Source organism: Myodes glareolus, chromosome 10 (genome assembly GCF_982192425.1).
Source record: "Myodes glareolus chromosome 10, mMyoGla1.1, whole genome shotgun sequence".
NCBI classification, from domain to species: domain Eukaryota; kingdom Metazoa; phylum Chordata; class Mammalia; order Rodentia; family Cricetidae; genus Myodes; species Myodes glareolus.
Genome location: NC_142035.1, coordinates 12,448,479 through 12,471,220, shown reverse-complemented (window position 1 = coordinate 12,471,220; position 22,742 = coordinate 12,448,479). Strand labels below are relative to the sequence as shown.

General features: G+C 50.8%; 1 protein-coding gene across 1 annotated transcript in view; it reads right to left on the bottom strand.

Annotated features, from left to right (window-relative positions):
* Positions 1-22,742, bottom strand: part of Prex1 (phosphatidylinositol-3,4,5-trisphosphate dependent Rac exchange factor 1) — a 156,043-nt gene that overhangs the window by 65,896 nt on the left and 67,405 nt on the right. The window contains exons 2-5 of the mRNA XM_087910975.1: positions 20,993-21,064; positions 18,810-18,932; positions 12,496-12,600; positions 5,676-5,777 (exon numbers count right to left, since the gene is read on the bottom strand). Coding sequence (XP_087767101.1) covers positions 5,676-5,777; positions 12,496-12,600; positions 18,810-18,932; positions 20,993-21,064 — 402 coding nt within the window. The remainder of the gene's footprint in view (positions 1-5,675; positions 5,778-12,495; positions 12,601-18,809; positions 18,933-20,992; positions 21,065-22,742) is intronic.

The following is a 22,742-nucleotide window of genomic DNA, read 5'->3' as shown; positions in this document are numbered from 1 at the left end:
GAGGGCCAGCCTCCCAAGGAAGCCATTGCCAAGGTGTCAGCTCCAGGCACTATGGAGATGGTGTTCCAAGACAACATGAAGACCGGCGACACTGGTGACACTTCCTCAGACAGCTGCAGCAGGAGAAGGGGGGGACTGACCCCCAACCTCAGCATGAAAACCATCCTAGAGAGAGATGGGAAGAAATGACAGCAGGGGGGTGAAGAGAAGACAGAGAAATACAGGCCACACCAGGCCCCAGCTACTGGGGAGGCTGAGAAAGGAGGGGAGACCATTCAAGGCCAACCTGGGCAACTTACTGAGGCCCGGTCTCAAAATAAAAGAGGGTGGGGTATAGTTCAATGATCAGGTGCTTACCTAGCATATGGAAGCCCTGGGTTCAGTCCCCAGGAAAGACAGAGAGAAATATACACAGACAGACAGACAATTCCTACCAATACACACAATAAACAGAAAGCAACTGAGCTAGGGTCATATAATCAGATCAGATTGCAAACATAGCCTTTCCAGTGTTTCCAGACCCTTCTTAAACCTAAGGACCAGAAAGCTCAACTGTAAGAGGCTAAAACAAACACAGGCCAAAGTAAGTGGGGCTAATCAGGGTGGAAGCAGACCTGGTGTCAATCAAAATAGCTCGTGTTTACTGAAGAGCCTCAGAGGTCCCTCCACTCCTTCATCCGCCCTCTTTACAATAACTATAACTACACTACTGACACTAGGAAACCGAAGCCCAGTCACATCTCAGACATCTAGCAAGAGCTGACAGCATCAGAGACTACATCCCGGGTGTGACACACTCAGGGTGCCAACACAAGTCTCCCACACACTGTCCAATCCACACAGAAAACCAGAATTGTAAGCACCATCTCCACGGGGGAAGCGAAAACAGAGAGGTCCAGCAAACTCCCCGGTCACACAGCTAAAAGGTGTCAGAGAGAAAGTGGAGCAGGACCCTGGAAAGGTGATCTGGGCACACCCCAGGGAAGATCCAATATGAGAGCAGTAAGGGTGGAGGTAAAGGCAGGGAGGCCCGCTGGTGTTGGGGTAGCCTCAGGAGAGGCAGAGTGCAGGAGTCAGCAAGCTGCCAGCCCTGGGCAAACTCCATAGTGCAGGCAACAGGGCTTCTTCACCAGCTGGAGTGGAGTGAGGGAGAGTGGGGGCCAAAGATGACCCAAAGTTTGTCCTGAGAAGCCTCCAGGATGAAGTGGCTGATTCCTGGGATGGAGACCGGAGGTAGACTGGGAGGGAAGCCATGCTGGGGAGGATGAGAGTCAGCATGTGGAGAACAGGGACGTGTGTGCTGAGAGCTGTGGATGGTCATGGCAGTGTCCTAAATGTCCACCAGCCAATGAATGGACAGTAAGGCGTGGCCCAGCTTACAGGGGAGTGCTACTCAGTCATGAAAAGGGAATGAACTATGAACCCATGCCACAGTGTGAAGTACATGATACCAAATGAAAAAAGCCAGACACACAAGGATAAGATTTATGACTCCTTTTGTATAAAGCATCTAGAAAAGTAAATTCAGAGACAGAGGAGGAGGTGGAAGGAGGCAGAAGGAGATGGGTACACATTGTTCAGAGGGCGGGGCCTACTTCTAGGGTGATAGAAACACTGCAGGCTTACTGTAAGTTTTGGTGGCTCAATCTGTGAATATACTTGCAATTATCTTTGTAAGTCACAATGGATGAAGACAACTCACTAGTGAGACAGGGCAAAGAGCCCATGATGGAGCCAGTGGCACCTATATCAGAGGTCAGGGACATAAGGAGCAAAGGAGACCAGGAACTAGTGGCCAAGGTCCCTCTCGGTCACCTAGGACCTCCTGCTCATCCCAGGATACTCCAAAATCCTTGTAGACCCACCAAGATCTGGAAGCCTCAAGGTCAGGTTAGAGTCTGTTGTTCCAGGTGTGGACCCAGGGCCATGTCAGCAGCCAGGACAAGCAGGGTCACAGCAAAGGCCAGGTGCCATCAAAAGGGCCAATATCAGCTGGCTTCCCCCGGGGGACCTGCTCACCACACATCAAGACGTCACTGGGCTCTGAATCATCTCCCTGGAAACATTGATGGAAAACTCAATAAAGGCTGAAAACGCCAACAGTCTATCCAGAGCGCGGGTTCAGGAGCCAAAATAGAATGTTCTGGCTATTCTTAGGCAATGTTCAAGTTCAGCTTTTGGGGCTGTTCCCAAAAGGCTTTCACTATTCATCCCCCACCCCAGGCTCCCCAAGCCTGCAGCCTGCACCATTGGGAGTTCAGTGAGAACAAGGAGGCTCAGAGAACTGAGGACATCTGTGGGTGCATGTTTGCATGACTGAGGGAGCAGGCTGGGGTTGGAGTCAGCTGCTGCGTGAACAGGGTCATCTTTTAGAATGGCCTGGAAACTGTGAGCAAAGGAGCCCCCGCCCCGGGAGGGTGTAAAAGGCCCTCAGCCCCTGCTGCTCGCTGATACAAATGTTCCAGCGGTGGACGCTAAGGCGGGGACACCGAACGGTTGTCTGGTCAGAGAGCATGCATGTCCCCATAGGAATCTCAGGCCCTGCTGGCTGGTCCCCAGCAGCCTTCAGGCTCCCAATACACACAGCTGGAGAGAGAGAAGACAGCAGCAGTGTGCACAGCTGTCAAAAGGGCACGACCAGGCCTCCACCACTTCCTGTGGGTGCTTCCTGCAGAGGCAGCCAGCGGTTTGCCCCAGCTGCCTCCATCTTCCTGGGACAGGAGTCCTTTGGGACTAAACCCCAGGCCCTAGAGAAAAAGGGAACAGGCCTCAGGTCCACCAGGCTTCGAGGCCACACGGGTCTTTCCTCATGAGTTGACATGTATCACAGCATCTGCTTCTGTACAAACTCCTATGACCCCAGACTTGGTCAAGACTTAGAAACCAAGGGGTTAACAATTCAACTCAGCTCTGGGGCTGCAGGTGAGAGTTTTCCCTCAAAGGTCAGATGTTCAAGGCTTAAAACCCAGAAAAGCAGACTCGCCACTGAGCCATGAAGCCATCAATGTTCTCAGGCCCCATTTAGGGAAGTGACAAGTACTGCAGGCTTCACCCTCAAGCACCGTGGTGACTTAGCTCCCAGGCATGCTTCTTTGACAGATGTGCCACTTTGGAGACGGGGCTAAGACTCTAAAATGAGACTGGTCAGTATTGGCTCCTGTGGTCTGGGACAGCCATTTCCCTTTCTCTGTGTCCCGATGGCCTCATCTGCCCTCCCGACCAAGCTGCACGGCACTTTATAACAAATCCAGAATCACAAAGAGGAAACTGAGGCACAAGAAGTGGCCAGATTTCCTCAAGAACCGGGGCTAATAAACCACACAGCTGAAACTCAGACACAGGCAGCCATGGCTATAGAGCCCAGCACTTAAGCAGGAGCAGCAAGGAGCCAGATAGGGACACAGAGCACACAGCTAGGCTCAGCCAGCAGCACCAGATCCTCTAGCACACACTGGTTGGTCTGGGGTTCTTTGGTAGTGGTTTTGCTCTGGTTGAAAGCTTTGCAAAAGCGCAAGTCCCATTCTTAGCTCACAAGTCGCATGAACAAACTTTTCTGGCTGGATCTGGTCACCAAGCCCTGGTCTCACCAATCCTCTCTCTAAAGCTCACAGTGTATGTCTGCCTGAGCACTAGAATCAGTGGGAATGCAAAAGAGAGGGTGTCTTTTCTTGGAGTCCGGTTCCACTTGCAGCTTCTGAGTCCAGACTGTCCACTGCCTGTGTGATCATTGGAGCCACAGGAGGACACGGCTGAGCTTCCACTGGACTCCCTCAGAGGTACAAGCAGCTGAGAGCTGGAGGAGGCACAGGGATTGCTGAGTCCACTGCCACGGCTTCCTACGTTAGAGCATAGTGTCTGGGCTGGGGAGATGGCTCAGTCCTGCTGTGTAAGCACTAGGTCCTGAGTTTGATCCTCAGCACTCACATAGAAGCTAGGCGCGGCGACACGATTGTAATCACATCACTGGGAAAGCGGAGACAGGCAGACAGGTTTCTGGGGCTCAACAGTCAGTCATTTTAGCCCAATAGTGCACCTCAGAAAGACACTGTATCTCAAAAACAGGTAGATGGCTCCCCATAAATATATCCAAGGTTGGGTCTTTGGCACCCACTCATTACATATCCCCCAGAACACATACAAGAATTATGACCCCAGCACTGCTGACAGACCCAGAATCTTGTCAGTTCAGATGTTTCAGGTCACCCACCTTCTCCAGCACAAAGTGATGACTAAGATTTCCGGAGCACCTTCCTTACCCTCCCAATTCACAGAACAAGGACACGGACGATCCCTATGAGCAGGTTCATGAACGAGACACAAGCAGTGTATTAACTTGCCAGCAGGGAGCCCAAGAACCACTATCAGACAGGCCTCAGGACAGAGCCAAGGTTGGCACTAGCCAACAGCCATCATCATTTGTAAGGCCTGGGACAGCAGGACTGAGCAGCAGATGGGAATAAAGTCAGCCACATAGCTTGGGACCTGCCCAACTGCTGATTTTGAAGCTGAGACTGGAGTGGTCTAGGGTCAGGTCTACCCTGAACTGCTCAGCCAAGGGCAGACCGAGGAGGCTAGCAGGGAATGTGACAGCAGATGCATGGATGATTGTGCCAAGTCATTCTATGCCCTCCAGGAAGAGCCCAGGTTTTGGTGCCAGCCTGTCTGTCCCTCCTTGGGTCTGTGGCATAAGGGTTCTAGTAACTGGCTTAAGGTTCAAGTCTGAGCACCTGATCCAAATCTCAGCCAATCAGAACACAGTCCAACTCTGCACACTGTCCCTGGAGCAGAGCAGAATGTGGGTGCCTGTAGTGACTGGTTTTGTGTGTCCGCTTGACACAAGCTAGAGTCATAAAAGAGGAGCCTCAGCTGAGGAAATGCCTCCATGAGATCCAGCTGTAATACATTTTCTCAATTAGTGATCAGTGGGGAAGGGCTCAGCCCAGCCCCATGGCGGGTGGTGCCATCCCTAGGATGGTGGTCCTGGGTTCTGTAAGAAGGCTGAGCAGATCACGGGAAGCAAGTCAATAAGCAGCTCCCCTCCATGACCTCTGCACCAACTCCTGCCTTGTTCCTGTTCTGACTTCCTTCAGTGACAAACAGCAATGTGGAAATGTAAGCCAAATAAACCCTTTCCTCCCCAACTTGCTTTCTGGTTATGGTGTTTCATCAAGCAATAGAAACCCTAAGACAGGGCCCATCTCAGCCAACCAGAGCACAGCACTACCCAGTGGCTAGAGACCGGTTCAAAGGAAAAGCGAGGGTCTAAGCAGGTTGGAAGATGATCAGTGGTCCAAGCCAAAGTTTCCTGTAATTGGTTCATGTCAAACCACATGACTCAAATCCAAACCATTTGGAATATACCGTTCCCTTAGCCACAGATGGCTGGCCACAGCCAGAGTGACTCTCAGGCTGTCCATCAGAACTCCAAGAGAGAAGCTCAGGGCCTCCAACTGACTTTAAATCTGACAGGGTGTGAGTCCAGATGCCAACAGCCATCTGCTGCCTCAACAGAGATGACGAGAGGCATGGAAGCCCAGAGAACTGCAGAGAAAGAGGCAGGGGCCGGCATGGGTCCGGCCTGGCCCAGGGCCAACTCTGCCACAGCTCCTGAAGTTTGTCGGTGGGCCTGGCACGGCCTGCCGGTTTTGCCTGGGGACAGGACCAAGGAGTCTCACCTTGAGCAGGAGTGGGTACTTGCAGATTCTCTGGATGGGGGACAGCAGGTAACCCTCCAGAGGGATGTCCGTGGTCTTCCGGCCTCCCAGCAGCATGCAGCTCTATAAAGGGACACGAGACCGTCATTAATAGGGGCCAAGGACAACATGGGAGTATGGGAACTCTCTAAACATACTGAAGATAGGTAGGTAGGTATTCAGGAGGCAGTTCAGCAACCTAGCAGAGGGGCCAACTCTAGAACCCTGCAGGAGTCTTGTTTGCTTGTTTGTTCTTCCAGACAGGGTTTCTCTGTGTAGCCCTGGCTGTCCTAGAATTCACTTTGTAGACCAGGCTGGCCTCTAGCTCACAGAGATCCATTTGTCTCTGTCTCCTGAGTGCTAGGATTAAAGGTGTGCACCACCTCGCCAGGCTTCCCTGTAGGAGTCTTTATAGAGGTCGAATAGTGTGGCCTAGGGCCTGATTTCACTCATAAAGCATTCAGCATTCAGGTGCTGCTTTATAAGGTCACACCACACACAGTCCCTCAGGAGTTAAGAAGAACCACAGAACTGCAAGTCCAAAACCCCTGGCTCTGGAGCCTTTTATAGAAAAATTTGTCATTCTGGTCTAGAGAAATTTAACACACACATACATGCACAGACACATGTATGCATACATGCACGCACGCACACACACCAAGAGACAGGAAGATGGGACAGTCACACTACCTTATTTAGGTTGGCCAACCACAAGAATCACCCTAAATAGTCCTCTCCTAGAGAAATAAAGCATATGTATTTTTGTTTAAATTGATGTGTAGCAGATTCATACAAGAGCATCCCAAACATCAGGGAACATGGGAGAACCAGGGCTGACATAGCAGCACACATAAACCCCAAAACCTACTGGAGCAAGACAGAAGAACAGAAGGTCATGGACAGCACAACCCCATTTATAAGTTGTTTAGAGGCATGGAAAAGAAACCCAACTGCTGTCTGCTTTCTGCTGGTTTCTGTTTTCACTTGTACATGTGTGTCTGAGTGACTAGATGCCGCATGGGTGCAGGTGCCGGTACAGGCCAGAAGAGAGTCTTAGGTCCCCTGTCCCTTGAATTATAGAGGGTTGTGAGACCCGAACTCTGGTCCTCTGGAAGACTAATATGAACTCTTGGCCTTTGTACCATGTCTCCAGGCCCCAAATGGCTATTCATGAAGAACAAAGAAAGATGAAGCAGCAGGCTGTGAACTGGGGACTTACCAGTGAAATGGGGAGACGTGAATGCTTCTCAACAGGCAGAGTTCAAAACCAGGATTCTACAAGGGTTACCAGAACTCCTGCCACCACCTCCAGCACAGCCCTGCCTCCATGTGCCACCTTGACTCTCTGCTCATGCTGGGCCCGGCCCACAAAGCCTTCTCCTGCCCCAACAATGATTTCTTTTTTTTAAATCACGATCTGTGTATGTGACAACAATCCGAAGCCTGACCTCCAACTAGCCAAGAACTGGAGACTGTAACTCTGTCAGGTCACAGCTCAGACACTGGAGTCTGGGGTGTCCAGCCCTTAACTCCTGGACTAGTATGTCACAGATGGAGGTTACAGCTGTGCACGCTACTAGAAGTGTGTATTGAGGCCAGAGGTCAACGCCAAGTTGTCATTTTCTATTATATTTATTTACTGATTTATTTTTGAGATAAGGTCTCACTACGTATCCCTGACTCCTCTGGAACTCTGGCCAGATCAGGCTGGCCTTGAACTCACAGAGATCTACCTGCCACTGGCCATGCCCCTGCCTCTGGCTCCCAAGTACTGGGATTAAAGGTGTGTGCTGTCACATGTGGATTACACCTTTTTTGAGACAGGGTCTCTCACTGAACCTGGAACTCACACTGATTTGGCTAGGCTGGCTTCACAATGAGCCCCAGGGGTCCTTCTGTCTCCACCTCCCCAACGCTAGGATCACAGATGTCCCGCCACACCTGGCTTCTTGCAAGTGCAGGGTCCAGTGCAGGCTCTGACTTACTTTACCATCTCCCCAGTCCCTGTCAAGACTCCTCCACCTAGTACTAACACAGTAGGCCATTCATTCCGTGTCACAGGCAGTGTCCCCCATTTGAGGGGTTCTGACAAGAGAACTCACGTTGCAGATGCTGGAAGCATGAATTTCATATCTGAGGTGGACAGTCTTAGTACCTTAGGCTCACAGTGTGTAGTGTATACACACATAGCTAAGTCAGCAAACTAAGGAAAGATGGCATCACCAACACCTCAGCCTTCTTCTTCTGCAGAGAGAAATGAACCCAGACTCTCAGGAACCAGAACTCCCATCTATGGTTCCCTGTGTTCTCAGCATATTCTAGAGATGCACACACGCAGCAGCCTCAGGAACAAGTGTGCTGGCCGTCTCCATTTTCCATGGGAAGCCGTGGCACCCTCAGTTGGCCTGAGTACCGGGGATGCCCAACTGCCCTCTGGGCATCATCACAGACTCTCTTCTCTGAGAAGCGCAATTCTGTACCCTGGGACCCGGCTGTGGCTGCCTATATGGCCTCAGCCTCTGCATCTGTCCCTGGCACAGACAAGGGGCCCTGGCTGAGGCAGCTGGGTGATGCCAGACCCCACACTGTGCACACTTGGGCCTTTGTCCTCTAAGCCAGCGCTCACCCCAAGCTGCCTGGGTGATGTCAGCTCCAGGCAAAGAACAGAGAGTTGAGGAGGAGAGAGAAGTCTCCAGAAGCCCAGGAGACTGGCAGGGAATGGTCAAAAGCCCTTCAGACTCAAACAGTATGGCCACAGCTACCACCTTTCCCAAAGTTCCAAAATCTTTTTTGAGACAGGGTCTCATGTGTCCCAGACTAGCTGTGGACTCACTGTGTAGGAAAAGACAACCTTGAATTTCTAATCTTTCTGCCTCCATCTCCTGAGTCCTGGGATTACAGGCATGCGACACTATGCCCTGTTTACGTGGTGCTAGGTATGGAACTCAGGGTTTAATGCACGTGGGGCAAGCACTCCAACTGAGCTACATCCAATCCTCTTTTGACTTTCATTTGAAAGAAAAGCAAGCAAATGTACGGGCTGTGTTCGCTGCTCTCCTGCCTCTCCGGGGCCTGGAGACAGAATTCCTCAAAACCCATACATGTCTATGACCCTCAGATTAGTGTCACCCTGTGGCCATCCTGGCCCTCTGTGCCAGCCACATTAACTTCCCAGGTGTAGACCACACTGAGACCCATGGCTTTAGAGCAGCCTTGACTGAAGAATGTCCAGCTCCCTCCTCCAGCCTAGCCCCTTCCCTGCACTCCAGGCTTCAGGCTCCCCTACATGCCTTGCCTCTCAACTAAAAGGGTAATCCTGCTCCCCTGTTCCCAGTGCAGCCCTCACCATCTGAGGGCAAAGCTACTCTAGTCGACCAAATGTTAGGGTTCTGCGATGCTTACTTTTAATTGTCAGCTTGGCACAGCCTAGGCTCACCTGGGAAAACAGTCTCAATGAGCAACTGTCTAGATCAGATTGGCCTGTAGTCATGCCTGTGGGGAATTGTCTCAACTATACTAACTGATGTGGAGTGACCCAACCCAGTGAGGGCAGTACTATTCCCTAGGTTGTGGCCTAGACTGTTTAGGAGTGGAGGGTGAGAGTTGGGTGCTAAGCACCACATGCATTTGTTCCCTCTCTAATCTTGACTGGGAATGTGATGTGACCAGCTGGCCAGCTACTTTAAGTTTCAGCCTTGACTTCGCCACAGTGACAAACTGGACCCAGGAACTGTGAGTTTATGCTAGGTCTGTAGGCCCTATCGTTGCAGAGGAACTTTGAGTGACTGCCCAGGCAGCCAGCTGTTTCTGTCACTACTCACATTTTTTTTTTTTTAATGGAAGTAGCTTGCTAGTACTTTCAGCTTACTCGGTTAATATTATGTCCTTCTTGGGTCTCTGTGGGAGTTGAAGACTAAATAGCTTTCCTTGTTTACCAGATATAGAAAGCAAGTTGTGACAGAAAGTAAATTAAGTATAAGACTTTATCTCGCCAAAATAGGATAGATAGGAAATATTTTCTCTGAATTTGTCAAGTGCAAATGGATTACACATTGTTGATGCGTTTATTGTCTCTATGTATTGTATATAGCCATTGTACTTATTATACATAGTTTTCTTATATTAGTTATAGCCATCTTTTTATTTTAGACAGAAGGGAAATACAGCGGTATTTCACTTGTATTTTAATAAACAAAGCTTGCTGCTGCCTCTGCCACAGCATTTTGCCCTGATAGAAAGGAAAACCAGAGTAGACCTTGTCCTGGCGTCATCTTGGGGCCTTCTGCTTCATGGACATCCCAAAACCAGTTCTCAGAGAGACTATCAACTGGGTTTTCATTCTCTATAGACACTGGCCCAACTCCTGCCCCTGGACAGCATGCCTTTGCCCAGACTGTCGCAGTAGTGCTAAATGATGTTACCCCCAAATGCCACCCCCACCCAGACACAATATCTGGAAACAGGATCTCCACAGATGTGATTGGCTGGAATGAAGTCATGGGCCAAGGAGAGGACATGAAGTTATGTAAGAGGAGAAGATGCAGGGAGGCCATGGAAGTAGGAGATAGGAATGGTGTGAGGGGTTCAAGACAGGACCACTTGGGGCTGGAGGAGGGAGGACGGCTTTCCTGGAGGGATCCAAGGGAGCGGGGCCTGAGACCCCTCGATTTTGAGCCTCTAATTTCCTACACTAAGTGGGGCACATGGTCTCATTTAAAGCTGCTAATATATGGTAAATATTCATTCAGTGACCTGAAGAGATGTGCCTAACCTTGCTCCGACCTCACAAAGCCAAGGGACCTTTCTTTCCCACACAAATTCATTTGAGCCATCCTCTACGTAACTCCACGACATCCCACTCCACCCACAGTGACACTGCTAGTCTCTGGAATCCCACCATGCTCTCCCTGGGGATGGAGCTTGCTGATCATGGGTCAGACCCCACATGGAGGGCACTCAGTGCACAGATGATCCAACTCCCTGAGGCTTTTCTGGGTCCTGCACTCTTTGTGGAGATGAAATCCTTCAGTGCTACTGTTCTCTTCTCACCTCTGGCCTTTTCTCTTCTTCCTTTTCCCCTCAGGCTCACCCCTCTGTCCTCCAGCCTTCCTGCCATCTCCCCAAACACCTACCACAAGGCCTTTGCACTGCATTTCTCCCACCTGGAAATCTCTCCCTGGTAATGACCCCTGCTTCTCTCCCACCATATCCACAGTCCTGCTTCACTGTCACCTTAGATACCATTATCCCAAAGACCAAATTAAAACAGCAGCCATTCCTTCTTTCCCTCACACATCCCGCGATCCTCAGCACCAGATCTCCTTCAGAGAACTTAAGGCCACATAATACATCATTTAGGATTCTGTAGCTGGACTGTCCCCATGAGGGCAGAGACATCTGCCTTGTCCACCTCGGTACCTGTCAGACACCGATCCAGCCCCTCAAGCTGACAAACTCTCAACACAAAGCCACTGACTGAATTCATGAATCAACTACTTAATAGATACAAAAACAGGGACATAGAAAGTCAGAGTTCCCGAGTCCCTCAGCAAGTGTACAGTCCATCTCAGCCAATTTGTCTGTTCCCAACACAGTCACCTCCCATAACATCCATGACAGTTCTTTTGCAGGTGGCCAGAAGCTGTGAGATGCCAGCAAGGAGGGAAACAGATGGCACATGGCAACACCCCACACTCCTCCCTGTCTACACAGCCCCCGGGCAGCTGCTGCCAGAATGGGGCAGCCTGGCCCACCAGGAAGGCAGCATGAGAAGGAAGAGAAGGGGGCCTCTTCCTTTACAATGCCCTGCTCACCTTCCTGCCTTCTTCCTGCCTCCCAGAACCCCTCATGTGGCCGGGGACATCCTCCACAGGTAGAGTCTAGGCAGCAGGGACTGAGGTAGGACAGAGGTGGTGAAAGGCACAGACGGGGGCAGAGTGACCTCCTGAGCAAAGTTCAAAGGTGCAGAGGGCTGGAGTAGGGTAGGACCGGCCACAAAAGCTTGATGAATTGAAGACAAAAATGGAAGAGAGTTGGCCAGTTTGCCTCCTCAGATGCTCACTGGCCCTGGGCCAGGCAGTAGGAACTCACCAGTGAAGGAAACACATGCCATGTTTGCATCAAAGGCCTGGGGATGCTTGACCGGAGGCTGTGCACAGAGATGATGGGGGGCGGGGTGCCGTGGTGCAGGTTGGATCCCTGTGAGCTCAAGTTCCCAGCTACACCATCAAACCATTCCACGCCATAAGCCAAGTTCCACATTCCCACGGAAAATGGCAACATGGAATGGGGTGTCTCTGACCGAATATACCGGGACTCAGAGCAGGACTGGAGCCCTTTTCAGACTCAGACCGAGAGGTGCTTGACATCATGAAGTTCCCAAACCTACTGTTGGCAAAGACTGGGGGGGGGAGGGTGTTTGTCCTAATGTCTTCTTAGAAATTTTTGCTGGTCACAGGGCTGACCAACATTAAACCCTACATTTTACCAAGTATTGTGGCGCATGCTTGTTACCTCAGGAATCCTAACAGTGTGAACTTCAGAGTAAGAGCCTGCTTCAAAAGGTGGAAGGCGGGGCAAGCAAGACAGATCAGCAGGTGACAGCACTGGTGCCCAAGCCTGCCCCTGAGTTTGATCCCCAGAACCCACTTTGATCCCTTACTATTACTTTAGACCAGAAGTTGGCAGTTGACTCTAATCTGGCCACTGCCTGTTTTTGTAAATAGCCCAGGGAATTCTCAAATGGGAGCAGTGGGCAGTTCAGGCAGGCAGGGGATGGATGGAGAGATGGGGGGGCACTTACCAGGAGGAAGGCGCGCACAGCGGGGACCTTGTTGAGCTCCACCAACAGCCGCAGGGCCTTCTCGTGGTTGCTACAGTACTCCTCGTACACACAGAACTTGTCCTTCTGTAAGACAAGGCAGAGCTGTGAGAGGCAGGACACAGGCAGGAGGAGGGGACTCCCTGGGGCCTTGGGCAGGCTACAGGCTCAGGCTTCCAGATAAAGCTTAAGGGCTGGGTTCAGTTGTCTCACTCTCTAGCAGCCTGGGTGACCTTCTGGGGATGGGAGGCAGGAAGTACATCATGAGGGTCCAGGTCAAGGACTAAGCAAAGGGATCTGGGCCTGAACACCAATAGCTGTGAACCTAAGGTCCCACCTCCACCCTGGGTCTTGGTGTCCTCAAGAGCAAGGTGATGCTAATAAATGTCAGGAAGTTGTTACAGCAGCAGGAGGTTACCTCTGTTGACCTCTAGATGACCCTGAGCCCAAAGATGGTCTCATTCCAGCCCAGAAGTCACCTAAGGGTCACCAGGTCCTTATCCACCAGTCACGGTTTCAGAACTGAACAGAACAGAACCTTCTCAGGAGGAAACTTTCGGCTACACATTCCTCACTCCAAAAGGGTTCTAGAATTAGCCAAGCCCCAAACAAGGATGTCCTGGGGAGGCCCCTTGGGGGATGAAGGCCTGCAGATCCTGGATCGGAGGTAAAGGATGGACCAGAGACCCCGAGAAGCTAAGGAAGGAAGAGGTGGGTCTGCAGGGCAAGTGGCTCATCCTGTTTCTAAAGGGGCCGCAGCAGCCCATGCTTCCTACAGAGGGTACAGGAAAGAGGAAGCCCAAGGAGGAAGATGGGGGAGGGAGACAGAAGAAAGAGCAAGACAGGGACCAACTCCTCCACAAAAGCCTGGGAGGGAGACAGAAGAGGGAAATGCAGGAAGAACGGGGGTTTCCAAACTAACAGGAGTCTCAGCCTGCCACAAGTGCACTGCACTCCATAGACCTGAGTGTCCGTCCTGAGAAACAGCCTTATAGCTAGAGGCAACAGCCACATCAAGTAGGGGCTAAGCACTGGGTCAAGGCCACTCTGCAGTCTCAGTGACTGTGGACAGTCACTCTTCGCCACAACCTCATGAGGTTAGTACTGACCCATCCACCCAAAGAGCAAGGAGAAAACTTTCCTGTCACCTCACAGCTCCTGATGGGACAGAACCGGGATCTAAAACCTCATAGATCCTAGACCTACACACACACACACACACACACACACACACACACAACCAATGGCTTCTCAAGGTCACAGCATGGGACAGGCATGGCAGCTGGGGGCAATGCCCAGGATAGAAACCTCAAGCCACAAATCAACAGGCTCTGAGGGATCTCTGAAGCATTGTGAGGAGGGACACCCAGTATCACACTGCCTAAGCGGCAGTGACCCTGCCCAGGGAGCTCCACACCCCCCCCCCAAACCTCCTTGGTTTCTATGAATAACATGTTCCTGACATCTGGGCTGCTGGAGGATTAACTGATATGTGTGAGCTGAGGGAAAAGGCTGGCACGTGGTAAACCCTGCAGGGCACTCCAGGTACCCTCCAAGAAGTGGCTACAAAGAGCATAAGCAACAAATACAAACTGTTGGAAAAGGACCAACATAAGAAACTCCACCATTACCCAGCATGCACACATACACACACCGTGGGGTGAATCTAACCATCTGGGCATTACAACACTCAAGCTACATACTCAAAACACTATAATCAGCATTTATTGTGCACAGAATCACACTGATTTGAGGAGACCCCACCTTTACCTGCAACCTGTGCAGCCCACAGAGATACTGACAGACAAAAGCAAGGGTCAGGAAGGTTTAACGTCCCCCCGCGGGATCAACTTTAAGCACTTGGTCTCCAGCGGGCAAGAGTGTTTGGAGAGACTGCAGAACCTCTAAAGGTTCTAAAGGTAGGGCCTGGCCAGGGGAATTGAGAGGCAAGGGATGGGCCTTGAGGGATGTAGCCAGGCCCTGCTTTTAGTCAGAGCTCTCGGCTTCCTGATCCACCATGCTTGTCCCACCAAAAGTAGATGTCATCCTCTGAACCGTGAACCAAAATCAAAGTTTCTCCTTAAATCGTTTTCATCTGGTACTCTCTCAGTGATGTGAAGAGTGATCGATAGGCAGCCAATCAGAGAGTTCCCTGTCCTGGCAAGGGTGACCAACAGAGGCCCTTAAAGAAGCATGGTGTTCTGGAAGAGACATACGGGCTACCTCAGCCATCATAAGAGATGCCCCTATATACCACCACTACCCTCTAAGAATAAAACCAATACATGGGAAACAGACCAAGGACAGAGAAAAATGATCCTAAAAATGTCATAGGGTACCTGGATCTTGTGATGCCTGAAACTAAGTCACACCCCAAAAGATTTATTTTGCTGACATGCGCCAAAAATAGACCTTTATTCAATGAAGCCTAAGTTACTGCTTTTGTCAAAGATAATAAAGATCCTCTTGACCAGTCTTTGTGTGTGTGTGTGTGTGTGTGTGTGTGTGTGTGTGCGTGTGTGTGCTTCTCTTGTGACTCACATACATGAACACTGAACCCAGAGAGACCAGAAGAGAGCATCAGGCCCCTGAAGCTGGAATGACAGGTGAGCTGCTGACTGGGTGCAAAATCATCTTCTAAGAAGAAAATGCAAAGCTCAAGGCTCAAACATAACAAAGTGACATCTCCCTGCTGCCTCCATCTACACCATGAGCCATGCCAGAAGACAAGGAAAGGTCTGGCTCTTCCTATATGGCAACCCCAGTCAATGGCAATGAAGCTGGAGATGGTGGCACTCTGGGAACCCCTAAGAACTCAGAGACAGAACATTGTGATTGATTGGGTAATGTCTGCTATGGGTGCAGAGAGGGAAGTAAGGGAAAAGACAGTCTCTAAGATCATCCCTTCCTTAAGCTTTCCCAAAGGGCAGGGCCCAAACTTGCTGCCTGGAGCAGCTAGGAGTAGCAAGTAGCACCATGGTGGCTTGAATAAGAATGTCCACCACAGGCTCGCAAGACTTGAACACTTAGACTCCGGGGAGTGGCACTACTTGAAAGAATTAAGAGGTGTGGCCTTGTTGGAGGAAATGTGCCACTGGGGATGGGCTCTGGGATTTGAAAAACCCAAGTCAGGCCCTGTGTCACTCTCTTCCTGGTGTCTGCAGATCTGGATGTAGGTGTCAGGTACCTCTCCAGCACCATGTCTGCCTGTGTGCCGCCATGCTTCCTGTCATAATGAAGATGGATTAAACCTCTGAAACTGTAAGCCGGCCCCAATTAAATGCTTTCTTTTATAAGAGTTGCTGTGGTCAGGGTGTCTCTTCAAAGCAATGGAACACTGACTAAGTAACCCCCCCCGCTTCCTCAGATCTAGTTCAGCCACCCACTGCCCTCACAGCAAGTTGCCCAGCCACAGCTCAGGCCTTGGTCTGTGGATATAGACCCTGCTCTGACACCATCAAGTCCCTGTGTGTAAGGTTTGCCTCTCCTGGGGGCAGAGGAGCTAAGTGTTCTTCTAGGAAGGCAGACAGACACATGGCTAGACACACAGATGTGGTGGGTAAGGGCATACAGCTGTGGACTAAGAGTACCCAGCTACCAGGGGAGCCATGTGGGTTGTCACAGCTGTGAAAATACCCAGGAGAAGATGTTATCAGCTCCAAACCATAGTAAGACCTGGGCCCAGAGAAGGGCACACACAAGCCATTGTATAAGGCACATCCCTAATACTGCATGTGGGGCTAACATATACCTGAAAAGCATCCTGTGTTCCTGTTTGCTGCATCCAGTAATCCTGACCCTGAGTGGTCCCCAGAAGCATCTAGTCACACCACGAACCCTGCACCTCATATCTGTCACCATCTGTGTGGTTATCTAAAGAGATCTGTGTTACTTTTCATGTCACCTGCCTAGCAGGATGTCAGCAGAAGGAAGCAGGTCTGCCTTGCCTAGTGCCACAAGCTCACGCCACTGTGCCTGGCACTGAGATTTCTACATGTATTTTAGAAGCCAGTGTCACAACTGTGACAGATTCCAGTGTCAGAATGTCTCAGGCTTAATCCCAGTTCTGACACTGACTACTTACCCAAACTCAAACTAGAACTTAGTCTCTCTGGGCCTCAGTTTCCCCATCTGTAAAATAGGTAGTGACAGTAACCATCTTCAAAAAGCTACTGAAGTTTGGAGACACAGAGTTTCACTCTTTAGCCCAGGCTGGCCTTAAACTCACTACATAGTCCAGGCTGGCTACACATTTGAGGCAATCCACCTGTCTCAGTTTTCCCAGGACTGGGAATACAGTTGTGTGCCACCTCCCTAATAATGATGCAGTCTTAGCAAGCTGGTAAGCATGGGGCTCTTAGAACAGCACCCTACACAGAGAAAAGGGCCAGTGGGTGCTTGTCTATGCAAACTCAATACACAGTGGTTGCAGCTGGGGGTGCAGGTTCTTTCTAAGGACTGCGTGGGTAGCAGAGGGTCTGTAGCCTGGCCAATTCCTACTCCCACAGCCTAGATGCTGCTTGGGGTTCCCAGGGAGGTAACAATGAAGAGTAAAGCCAAGTGACCTTTGGGGCTAGAGAGGACACCATACTGTCCCTGTGGGTCCACTAATAATAGCATGGTACTGTTTGCTGGCAATGGCCACTAAATCCCTGCTAAGAGCCCCAGGTCTAAGAAAATGACTGCCTTACCCAAAGTGGGGCCCCTTCACTGCCACTGTGCACAGCTCCTAAGGCCACCCCAACTCTGGCACTCTCCCAGATGGTACCCAGCTTAGGTCTAGACAAGTGTGGCACTTGATTGACCTCATCAGCTACTCCCAGAAAGCCACCTGCACACCTGCCTCCAGCTACTGGAAAAATCCCAAGCCATCATGACTCACCCCCCAGCATGGGGGCAGAGAAAGTAAGGGTGCTACATTTTAAATTAAAACATGATTTGAAATTAAAAACACTGACTCATGCTGAGCAGCCTGGAGGCTGCTTTCTCGACTGCAGAACTGCCGCAAGGAGGGGTTCAGCCAGGTGTGCAGGCAAAGTCAGTGTCTCCTCCATCCAGCTGCCTCTATTTTTTTCCCCAGTTTTTGAGACACAGTCTAAGTAGCCCAGGTTGGTCCAGAACTCCTGCCCCCCCCACCTCAGCTAAGTATGTTTATTCACAGTTTTTAAATGAACTGATTTTAAAGGATTTCACAGTAATCCCAGCAGGCAGATGCGGTGGAGACCTCAACCTCAGAGCGTGAATAAGTAACCTGAAGAGATCTAGTTCACCATTTCTACATCCAGTTCTGTTGTCACACATGTGGAGACAACCTCAGGCTTGTCCTTTCTGTTTGCTGGCCCGTGGAGCAGGCAGATGAACTTAAGCTAGACTCTTATTTCTTTCCTTCTCTCTTTTTTTAAAATTTAATTTCTAGTGGGTGTGGTGGCCCACACCTTTAAAGGTATTAATACCAGCACTCAAGGCAGAGGTGGACAAATCTCTGAGTTCAAAGCCAGCCCTATCTAAATAGCAAGTTCCAGCAAGCCAGAGTTAGATGGTCCCAAAAAATAAAATAATATAAAACAGATTATCTGTCGAGGCACAAGAGTGGCATGTCACGTATGCAGAGATCAGAAAACAATTTACTGGAGGCAGAGCTTTCCTTCCAACACGCAGGTCCTGGAGATCAAATGCTGGTCACCAGCTTCGGTAGCAAGTGTCCTTACCTGCTGAGCCATCTCGCCTGCCCTATAAGGGACAGACCATCAAGGTCTCTTATCCCTGTATTACCAGTACTCTAAAAGGACCTGCCAAGGGGACAGTTTAGAATGTTCTAGACTAACAAAGAGTCTGTATGGCTGGGTGAGGGGTTAGGTTCCAGGAAGTGGCAGGCCTGCAGAGATGTGGGGAATTTATTCTGACAAAGTGGGGCAAATGAAAGTTCTAGAAGAGGGGAGAAGCGACCAGATTTGTGTTTCCAGAGGATTTTGAGCAGCTCAGAGGAGAGCCTGTTTCCAAACTCTTGACCCAGGGCTCTAGGCCTGGGGAGGTCAGAAGAGCAAGACCTACTGAGGCCCAGGGGCTCACAGAAGCTCACCAAGAGCCTAGCATGAGACCCAGCAGGCCAAGGTCTGATGACTGTGCACAAGTCATGCCCCATAGACTCTTGGGAGGTGGCTGGGAGAGCCAGACCATAGAAATAGGCACACAAACACCATAACAGAGCCAATGCAGACTGAAAGCTCAAACTCGGGTCCACAAGCTTACACAAGCATTCGCACCCACTGACCCTTCCTCCCAGCCCCTATACTCACAAATTTCAAGAAAACATTTCCAAGTTCATGCTGAGACTGAGGCTCAGGCTGTAAGCAGTACTCCAGGGCAGCCAAAAAGTCCTTATGGACCTCCAAGATGTCCTCGATGTTGGAGAAAAGGATCTAGGAGGGACAGAGAGGTCAAAGTCAATCAGGGTTCAGAGAAAGCAGGGCCAATCCCAGAAAAGCCCGCACCCCAGAGTACATTAACAGGCAACAGTGGGTGAGGTTCTCCTGAGCCAGGCAGCTGCTGTGGGCTGTGACCCCACCAGCAGCAGCTGTACAGGCAAGTGGCAGACCTGGTCTGGATTGGCAAACTCACTGGTAACACCCCAGTCTCCACAGGGAAGAAGCCATTCCTGGCCCCAATTTATCCTTGAGAACTGGAAGCTCAGAGAGCAAGCACCGACATCCCAGCCAGCCAGCTGTGGAGGTATCGGGGCACCGCTCCCTGCAGGCCACACTTGTAATCTTCAGACCTATCTGGCCACAGGACCACGTGCACCAGCAAGTGCATTCCCATGGCCCTGCTCCATCCGGGTGGGGACTGCTTATCACAGAAAGGTGGCCAGGGGAATCGTCTGGCCACTGCTCACTTTCCCTTCAGCCTAATTCAGCTCCCATGGTTGAACCTGGTTCTGCTGGAGGTGACATTCTAGACCTTGATGTCACACTTACTTTGTGAAAGGACTGCATAAGTGTCTGTCCCTTGACCCAAAAGAAATGAGAAATACCCACTCAAAAGACAAACTGAGAAATGGTCAGAACAGCCCCTAGTGGAAACAGCACAGGAGACTAGACTGTGGAACGGGCGCAGTGTGGATATTACAGAACAAGGGAAAGCATGGGCCAGAGCTGCACACTGCAACACAAATGAATTCCACAGATGTATGACGAAAGGCACCAGGCACAAACGAGTTTCTTGTCATAAAGTTTAAGAATAGGCAAAAACAGGGCTGCACATGGCAGCACACCCCTCTGATCCCTGAACTCGGGAAGCAGAGGCAGGGTGAGTTTGAGGCCAGCCTGAACTGCAGCGCGAGTTCCAGGACAGCCAAGACTACACAGAGAAACCCTGTCTTTTAAAAAGACAAAAATAATCAATGGCAGTGGAAGCCTCATCAGTTGGGAGAGGGCTGGCTAGGAGGGGAAGTGACCCGCTCGACATGGACACTCCCCTTGCCTTCACTGGACAAACCCGGGTATGGTACGGCTAATCCCTCAGGACTTACATCCCTTGTTGAATGGTGGTTAAGACCTGACAGAAAGGCAATTTCTTAAAAACTAACAATGTGCGATTTTAAGATATAGCAACGGCTTTCAAGCTCTAACATAAGTACATAATAAATCAGTTAATAAAATGGAAGAGCTCAGTGAATATCTGTTGAGTTGATGGATAGACGGATGGATGGATGGATGGATGGACGAATGGACGGATGGACGGACAGAAAGATAGATGAAGCAATAGGTCCCAGAAAATAGGCATCCCTTTACCATCCCCACCAGCCCATCCCTCGGGACCAGCTGTGCAATGGCAATGCCTTCCAGCACAGTAAAAGAACGGGTTAGAATTCTTAACATGTATGTAATTGACAAGAGTCAGGACATTAGGCAGGAGTCATCTCTGACCACATAGATGGTGAATCCTGGGTACTTCAGATACACATAGCCCCTCATATCCATTTCTTCCTGGTCCAGGCCTTTCAGAGCACAAAATAAAAGGTTTCTAGAAATCGAGGTCAGAGCGCTGGCCAGCACAGACCTCAGAGGCACACAGACGGCCCATTGATACTGCCCAGACTCCCCAGCGCCACAGCCAGAATGAAGCCGGCCCAATGACTCATGGGCCTGCCTTGATAGCCTGTGCCCACTGCAGGGGTAGGAGGGCATCATGATGCACCAGGCTCCCAGGACACTTGGGGAGAGATTTTTCAGAGACACCACAATGGACAGGAGGAGGTGAGAAGGCAGAATGGCCACGCTGAGTCTGCACTGAGAATGGGGGCTAGGGTGCAGTCTCCCTCCCAGGGGAGGCCTTCCAGGGCTTCGGAGAGCAGGCTGGGGGTAGGAGGCAGGCAGTGCCCAGGAGCGAGGCCTCTGAACTACTAGAGTTCAGAGTCACCCGGAAGGAGCAGGGCCAGCAGCAGCAGGAGCAGCAACAGCAGCAACACACGAGCCCTCACCTTGACATTCTCCTCTGTGAGGCCCTTCTCCACGGAGTCGGCCACATTCTGCCTGATGCGCTGCAGGAAGGCCTGTGAAGACAAGAGCAAGCAGAGATAAGTGACCACACCCCATCCTGGACACCTCTGCCAGAAGAACGCGGGTTCAGATGCTGACCAGGACCTGAGAGGTTATACGGTCCAGGTACACGGGTAAGGACTTAGAAGAGGCACCCACTACTGACAGCTGACTTTCCTGGGCAGCCCCACCCCCACCCCCTGCTACTCAGTAAAAACCTTACTGAGCATCTACAAGGTCCCACCTGTGAGGAGCTAACAACACAGAGCCCCACCCCCAAATCTACAGCCTAGAGAAACACACTCATACCTGCATCCTCACACAAATACCTCACAGACCACTCAACAATGACCCTCCTTCTGTAGTGTTTTCCCTTTTATGCTTTAAGACATTTATATGACTCAAACAAAAAATAAAATAAAATGTCAAAAACAGGATGCATCTCTTTTATACCCCAGCCCTACCCACTGAGGCCCTCACTGTCCCCATGGGAACCTCACTCACGGTGTCACGGATGGCCACACGCACAAGCATGTGTTCATGTGCACACACATCTATAGCCACTGTCTTTTCTCTTCACACTAAAACAGCAGCACACCAGACACTCTAAACCGACTGAGTGCTCACACAAGGCAGAGCCACAGCCCTTCCCCTCACATGGGGCCGGCGAGAAGACGGCTACCCAGTGTCGCCAGATGGGATGATGGGGGAGGGGGGCTGGGATGAAACTCCACGCCCTTCTGCATGTTGGACAGGCACTCTCATACTGGGCTGCATCTCTAGCCCACAGTCCTCCTTTGTTTGAGAAAACGAAATTAGGAATTTTTGTTGTTTTGTCTGTTTTTTGTTTGGTTGGTTGGTTGGTTTTGGTTTTTCAAGACAGGGTTTCTCTGTAGCTTTGGAGCCTGTCCTAGAACTAGCTCTTGTAGACCAGGCTGCCTCAGACTCCCAGAGATCTACCTTCTTCTTTCTCCTGAGTGCTGAAACTAAAGGCATATGCCACCACTGCCTGGCTTTTGAAATTAGGAGTTTTTACATGTCTCCTAATTCACTTTCCCTTCCTCCCTCCCTGTACCCTCCTATCCTCCCTTATATTTTGGCTGGCCTAAAATTCCATCCTCCGGCCTCCATATCCTGGTGCTGGGGTTACAAATGTGGCTTCTGGAGTGCTAGGGAAAGACCTGTCACTGGGAAGAAGTAGACGTCATGGGTTCAGGGTAAGAGTGGAGGAAGCAGAGTGTACCAAGGAGAGATGGTGGAGTGTACCAAGATGATGGGAGTGTACCAAGATGATGGAGTGTAATGAGAGGAGATGATGGAATGTAGGAAGAGAGGTGATGAAGTGTACCGAGGAGAGAGGGTGAAGTGTACCGAGGAGGGAGGGTGGAGTGTACCGAGGAGGGAGGGTGGAGTGTACCGAGGAGGGAGGGTGGAGTGTACCAAGGAGGGAGGGTGGAGTGTACCGAGGAGAGATGGTGGAGTGTACCGAGGAGAGATGGTGGAGTGTACCGAGGAGAGGTGACGGCGGTTGCGGAGCTTGGGTGGGACAGGCAGCAGAGGAGGAGCTACTGTGGAGGCTACAGGGATAGCTAAGAACGGAAAGGAGATGGAGGAAAAGAGAGAGACCCAAGTCAGAACCTAAGGGAAACTGAGGCGAGCTTCCCACAGAGACTTCAGGCTCAGTATATGAGG